This window comes from Nuphar pumila, chromosome 5 (assembly GCF_984573655.1).
Source record: "Nuphar pumila chromosome 5, dmNupPumi1.hap1.1, whole genome shotgun sequence".
Classification (NCBI taxonomy): domain Eukaryota; kingdom Viridiplantae; phylum Streptophyta; class Magnoliopsida; order Nymphaeales; family Nymphaeaceae; genus Nuphar; species Nuphar pumila.
In genome coordinates this window covers 783,282-790,828 of record NC_143253.1, presented here as the reverse complement: position 1 = coordinate 790,828, position 7,547 = coordinate 783,282, and the positions used below count along the sequence as shown (strand labels likewise).

Here is a 7,547-nt window from a genome sequence, read left to right as displayed (position 1 = left end):
GTTGAGAAATATTTAAAGATTGCTTCCCCAAAATAAGGATACCACCAGTATGGCTGACCGTAGGCTTAAAAAAATAGTCAGCACCCCTTTATATACCAGAGGCAACAGAACGAGAAACTTCATCCATCTTAGTTTCATAAATAGCAATCAGGTCAAGCTTCTTCTGTCTAACCCAATTAGCCAGAAATCTACGCTTAGAGGGGCAATTCAAGCCTCTGATATTCCAACAAAGAGACTTCATGACACGCAATCTGGAAAAATCCGGGGAGTGTGTGGCCTCGCCGACCTTCGTGGAGACCTACCATCAAAAGTCGTAACATTGAGTGGGTTGCTCCTCTTGCTTCTACTACCACTGCTAACGTGTCAGTGCCGAACAACCCCCGTACGCTCAGTAGCCCTCGAAGAACCGGGAGAATCACCCTTTAGACCAAAGACAACATCAAGTGAAGGACCTAAGGAGCCACCTAGAATAGTAGAGACTACCGAAATGGTAGATACCATATCGACAGTTATATGAAGCAGTTGCGATGATGAGAGAGAGATATCAAGCATCTGAGTTGCCTCTTCAACATCAACACCCAAAGGCGACAGAGGTGTGGACTGTCAAGGAACGGGTGGAGCGGAAGGGAGAGCCACACTTGGGAGAGCCACACACCTCCAAGAACTACACACAGAATCAATGACGGTAGAGGCAGTAGTAGTGGCCTCAGTGACGACCGACGATAAAGGAAAATGAACCGATAGACCAATAATCATGCATCTGTGAGCCTCAGTGGAACGAGCATTAAACATCATAATGTGAACCACCATATAATCAAAACGCCTCAATGAAAAAATAATGAAGGACGATGGAAAAATTGACCATTTTCCACCTTTTGCATGACTGTCTAACCGAGCTGCCAATCCACCTCGAGAAGGGGCGCTAGTCGTATAAGGCAGAGAGTCACTGACAGAGAAACCATGATGGGCATGAGCATGGGGAATAATGATGGACTTATCACCGGTAGGATAATAATCAAAACTAGTTGTGGCAGATATCTTGGGGCCCCCCAACAGCACGTTCGACGATCGTTGAAAGCGAGATACGAGAAGTCTAACAGACGTGCTGGGTTTGACAACGTACGTCGGAGATATAGATGATATAGCTGAAACCGTAGTCGAAAAAGATTTTCTGGTGAGTTGCCTGGGCAGAGCATGTGATAACTGGACCGGGACTCAGATAGTCCCAATCTTGATGGCATGAAAAGAAATCTTCGACTCTTGAAGATCTCCAATTTGCACCCATGGCAAAAAAGAAGTATGTCGCGAAGGTCGCTTAGAACTCTGACAGGTAAAGTGGCTCCCCAACACAGAAGATTCGTTGGAGTCAAAAGGCTTCCCGGTTGAATGGTGGTGAGGAACATTTATTCGCCTTTGCTTCCAAAAAGGATGACGACGAGCAAGGAAAGATGAACCACACCTATGACAATCAAAGCGTTTCTAAAAATTTAGAGAAAAACATGATGCGCACCACCAATCTCCCGGTCTAGCATGACGCAACTGAGATCATGTGCGAAGGGCACAAAAAGAGCATTGCCATGAAGATTGAACCTGCTGCCAGCCCCGATCAGTGACCCAGTGCGGAAGCTCTCGAAAAAAGAAAGGCGGGTCAAGCAGCGTCATAACAGAACAGGCTTCGAGAGGCTCTCTCCTAACGACACAAATAAATTTTCTAATCTAACGTCTGGGATATGAAGAGAGCCCGCATCCAGGCATGAACCGAAGACATCCAAGAGATTGAAAAATAATCGATGCTTAAGTCTGAACGACAGATCAACATCGAAACCCCACTGTCGAAGGGCGAATGCTACGCTCCAGTCATTAAGAACATCCTGAATGATATGAAGGACCCTCCGATTTGCTCCTAAAGAGCGATCAGAAGCAAAACCCCAGAAAACACGCGACGAGCGACTCATGAGGAAGAAAGGAGAGAGAGAGCACCTGGCTACCGGAGGGATGGTGGACGGTTGCAGTGGGAGGTCGACCTTTTCAGCAGTCATAAAACCCCCAAAATGCCAAAGAACTTGCTGCCTAAGGGATGGTGGGCGATTGCAGCTGGTGTTGGCTCCGATGCGGTGAGGAATGACGCTGCAGAGGATGACCCTAAGGTCGGGTGATGGCAGGGCATAGCTGGAGAGGAGGTCGAGCGATGGTGGCTCTGGCACAGCGAGGGGCGTCGTGCAGGGGAGGTCTGACGACGGTGGCTTCTAAGCGACGATGGGCGTCGCTGCAAAATTGGTCGGGCGATGGTGGTTCCCGCACGGAGAAGGGCGTCACTGCAGAGGAGGTCGGGTGATGGTGGTTCTGACGTAGCGAGGGGCGTCACGGCAGAGGAGGTGGGACGATGGTGGCTCCTGCGCAGCGAGGGGCGTCGCTGCAGAGGAGGTCGAGAGGTCGGGCGATGGTAGCTCTGGCGAGGGACAACGTTGCAGAGGTCACTACGCTTATGAGTCACCGGAACGTCTTCGACGTCAATGGGTGCCGGGGTTTCCAGAAAAAAATACGGGTTAGGGCTGGAAGAGTGTAGGAAGAAAGGAAGGGGAAGGGGGGGAGGGTTATCAAAAGAGACTTCAGGTGCGGTCGCAGGCTATAACTAGGGCAAAATAGGAGAGAAGAAGGGTGAGGGCTGAGGGAGATTGGGGACAAACGACCCTCTGAGCAGGGCTTCCATTGAGAGGACAATGAGCTTTCGGTGAGCGGGAAACCGCAGAGAGATAGAGAATTGAGGGTAGCGTTCTGGCAATAACGAGTTGGGCTTCTGGCAAAGAAACCTTTAGAGAGAGAGAGAGGCGACAGTGCTTCTCAGCCATCTGCGAGGGTTGTGCAGAGAGAAAGAGAGAGAGAAGGTGTCTGACGGTGCTTCTCAGCCACCTGCGAGGATTTTTGTAGGGAGAGAAGAGGCGTCTAGCAGTGCTTCTCAACCATCAGTGGGGGTTGTGCCCGGCTCCTCCGACGGTGCTCATCTCAGGGGTGGGAAAGAAGGCATTCAACATGGGAAACAAGATGGAGAGAGAGAGAGAGAGAGAGAGAGAGAGAGAGAGAGAGAGTACTGTTAATCTGCAGAGGAACCGTTCATGTGAGCTCAACCCTGACATCTCCACAAGGCCAGCCTCTTCAAGACTCAGGAAACCCCCCCTCTCCTCTGCCTTGTTCTCACCTTGGCACCCCTTGACAACAAACTTCATCCTCTCAAGAGAGAGAGAGAGAGAGAGAGAGAGAGAGAGAGAGAGAGAGAGAGAGCATTCAAATACTGCAGGAAGCTATAAAACTATTAACGAGTGTACATAAGATATCTAGATCAAGAACAAGCATTAGGATTTCACTGAAAAGCAGGACCACGGGAATAAAAGTCGAACACCCATGGCTAGTCTCTACATCTGTCAAGCAAACATCATGACAATGCCCCCGGGATACATTAAATTGAGAAAAGAGGAGACATGTCTTCAATTCCAAGAGGTAAAATGAATACGAAAGACAAGTGTTACAATGGTCGTTTATCTGAGCAAATACGTTTTTTTTTTCTTTTTTTGTCATGCAGGTATTTGTTGGATGCTCTTACTTTTAGGAATTGGTTTGGGCATACATGTATTTTGAGTTGGGGCCAATCAATTCCCTCACTATCACAATGAAATCTGAACAAGTCTCAGATGAAAAGTGCCGTTTCCCATTGAATGCTCATCCCCAATCCCTCTCATATCTCTTTTAGAAATAACCGCCAACACATGAAACGTGATCTCTTCTCAGCAAAAAAAAATAGAAGAAACGTGATCATTCTCTGCTGATATGCTTATCAAATAATTCATTACGGCAAGAGCACATGATATCAGATGTCATGCCTGCACCTGCAGAAGCCCCAGGAGAATATACATTTTGCCAAAGCTGAAAATTAATACTGAAACTGCTATCCAGCTTCAATAGAAATAACTGCTAAAAATTGGAAGGAATCAACACAACATGATCAGGCATTTGTAAATGGTAAAACAACAGAACAGGACCAGATCAAACTGTTAGGCACGCAGAAGAAACCAGAGTCATGAAATTTAGCATCATAAAAAGATGCAAAATTTAGAATAGCTTGAGAGAATTAACGATACTATCTATATTCTGAGTTGAATAACAAAACAATCATCAGTAAACATACAGACAAGCAACGAATGTTGCCCTTGATTGATGTTCTCAAGATGCACCTGCTTGTTTGTTTCTTCCTTTTATGACCAAGGCCAGGCTAAGAGCTTAGCTGATACAATTGTTACCATACCAATATAGAAGCAAGCAACAGATATAGACCTTGAGAGATGCTTTCAAGGTGCACCTGCTTGATATTTTCCTTTTTTGATGATCAGGGCCAGCTTAAGCCTCAGCAGATACAACAGCTACTATGCACCGGCTTTCCCAGATGTTAAGAGGGCATGAACTTCGCTTCAAGATGTATCAAGCAGCAGCAAACAAAACAGCATTGCATTTGTAAGTTCAGCATTCTCAGGTAGTAGCTGAAAACTTGAATCATCAACTCGCTGCCTATACTACAAAGCAAATGTTGAAATGTGGCCCACGACTCATGCACTCAACAGTTGCACGTTCAAAAATGTCAGGTAGTTGCTGCATGAATGAACCACCACTGTACTCATCTCACTGCAGCAAATAAGATCAGGGTCAATCCCTTGCATTCTTTCTGCAGCTTCACCTTTTTGTGTTTAACTATATATGGTGATCATATAGTAACACTTTGCCATCACTGCATCGTTTCCGCAGCTTCACCTTTTTCTGTTTAACTTTGCCATCACCAATATCACTTACAGATTGAATACTGCGTAATGGATGATATTTAAGGGATGCCAAATATTCCTTCGAAGCATCTAGTTTTTGCTTTAAATCTTCCTGTCAACGGAACACCACCATCCATGAAGAGACTAACTTGTTTTAATATTGCATCTGCATTTTATGGAAAAGGAAACACTTACAAGACGCCTAGAAAACCTTCCTATCTGTTGCTTGCATACTTTTATCTCCATCTCTAGAGCATGGATACGAGAGTCCAAAGGTATAGGGTTCTGCTCGATTATCTGCTTCTGCCTAGAACGTACTATTTCTGGTTGCCACACGTTCAAGGCCACTGAAGCTTGCCTAAAAAGAGGAACAGATATAATTTTGTTAATATTTAAAAAACTGGGGAGCATTTTTCATCATACAAGCTGGAAAAAAAACACTTCCTTTTCTCCCAAACACATGTGCGCACACACACACACACAGTAGGATGGGATGAAATACATATTCTGGCAAGGAAACACCCAAAATTCTATATTTTCCATAACATGTAGGATGTTACCAGAAAAAGCTCTCCAAGTTCATCCATATTAAAAATTACAACTATAAGTTTCAAAAAAGATGGGGCCACTCATAATTAGGATCATGACGGACACAGACTAGCACAGTTTGGAACATATAAACCATGCATGAAAAATCATTATAATAAGTTGACAATAGAAAGAACTCTTCTGGCCAACTGAAAAAAATGAGGGATATATCAGTTCACCTATATTTCGATATTCGTAGGATTTGGAATACCATTATGGCAACTCATGTGAAAAATATCTGGATTCTGGATGCACAATGCAGGAATTGAAAAACCAGAAGATTTACTTGTATAATTTAATGCAGCAGCATCCACAGACCATATTCCTTACCTAGCAAATTCATTTTCCGAATGTCACATGTGATTTCAGAAATAAGTAGTAATAAGAGGCCCCAGATATCCAAAATAAAACCTAAAAGTTAAGTTCACATTGTCTTGCAGCCACTTGAATAGGCAAAACAAGCTTCAAATAGTTAACTCATTTGGCGATGTAGAGCCTAACTCAAAACATTTTGATTCTTGGAATTTGAACCCTCTAGCTAGCTCCCCGTCCCAACCTCTGACATTTTAAGGTCATACAGAAATCAAAAATTCCATTTCCGCTGAGCTATGGAAGTGAGCAGAAAAAGTGTTATAGAGAATTCTGCAATTTTCATTTCACGATCCCGACTTGACATGTAAAGGTAATACAATATGAAGGCAAGTGGAAACCTTGAAGAAGTACCTTGCCCTCTTCAAATTCTTCAATTCTTTGAATGCCATCTCCAACTTCTCCGTCTCTGCCATCAGTTGATTGTTTACATCCTTCATCTCCCTCAAACCAGAATCAATGTGGCTCTCAACATTGAGGACTGCTCTTCTATGCGCAGCAAGCTTCTGAGCTTTGTGTCTTTCATACCTGATTCCAAATTCACTCTGTAAGATAACAAACAAGATACCACCGGCAAAAAACACCAAAAAGACTCAAAATTTTCAACAACAAACTTCCATTATTTTAAGCTGATGATACCATTTCAATGCAATTAGGTTCAGGAAACAGATATCTTTAATTCAAGCGCCAACGTCTCGAACTTCACATCAAACTATATAGCAAAAAATAAAGTCGCCGAATCTCCTGCAATAATCTAGCAAGAAATTCAGGGGGGTGGAGTGTTTGTGTTAGCTAGTTGCAACAATTCTTGGCAACAAGAGCAAATTTTACTATGTTTCCCAACTTTCTCCCAATACTGCCGAAAAAAACATGATTTTCTAGCAAAATTGTCTCGTGATATCTTCGTGAGAACTCAAGTCGCAAATATCACAAAAGTTCCGCGTGAAACTATAGCAAAAGTAAACCAAAAATCCCTATTCAGAAAGGGAAACAAAAAAAACATATGCGACTGCGTGTTGCAATGTCCTTGCAGAAATCCGGAAGGAAAAGCATGAGAAGTAAAGAATAGAGAGTAGGAGCTTAACTTGAGCCTGAAGGCGTCCTTCGATGGGGAAGACGGGTTGGGTGGCGAGGAGAATTCCCTGTGGAGCAGGACCGACCACAGGGATTTCTCCTTCGACAGTCGGTCCAGTCTTCGGCACGATATCGACAGGCAGCAGAGATCTTTGCACGTCAATCCGAGATCACGGACCCCGACCTCCAGAATTCTGCACCATAGCTCGTCCGGCAACTCCGCCATCGAAGAAGATGCTGATTGCTGAGAAGGGGAAGGAGGGATTCTTCTTGGAAGGGAAAACGAGAAATCGCGATTCCACACTCGAGGGAGGGTGACAGAGAGACGGGAATTTCCTAGGGTTTTAAGGGAACCTTCGTTGGGAGAGAGACCGATTCGAGCCAGGCCCAGGACAAAGATGTCAACCCACAGACCTCTCGGAGGATTTTGTTTTTCACAGGGAAAATATAGAACAAATTAGTATATATAAAAGAAAAGAAAAGAAAAAAAACCATTCTTCTTCAACTCGAAATTCAGCCGAGCCGACCGTTTCGGAATATGAGATATTTCTTAGAAAATCGCAGTTTTCGGAATATATCGGATTCTAAAAACATTTCGATAAAACCGAGATATTTATATAGTGTATATTGGTTACACAGGGTAGGATGGAAGCAGATCAGGTCATGCTGAAAATGAACGTTTTTGCTCATGCGAGCATCTTGGCCGTCTGT

The 7,547-nt window shown here is 44.2% G+C and overlaps 1 protein-coding gene across 1 annotated transcript; it reads right to left on the bottom strand.

Moving 5' to 3' along the window:
* Window positions 1–3,973: 3,973 nt before the first annotated feature.
* On the bottom strand, window positions 3,974–7,327 carry LOC149836391 (F-box protein SKIP24-like). The gene is made up of 4 exons (XM_090006975.1): window positions 6,848–7,327; window positions 6,117–6,290; window positions 5,001–5,163; window positions 3,974–4,917 (listed from the first exon to the last, which is right to left on the bottom strand). Exons 1-4 carry the CDS (start codon window positions 7,060–7,062, stop codon window positions 4,738–4,740), a joined length of 732 nt encoding a protein of 243 aa, XP_089863101.1. The 5' UTR covers window positions 7,063–7,327; the 3' UTR covers window positions 3,974–4,737.
* Window positions 7,328–7,547: the final 220 nt, after the last annotated feature.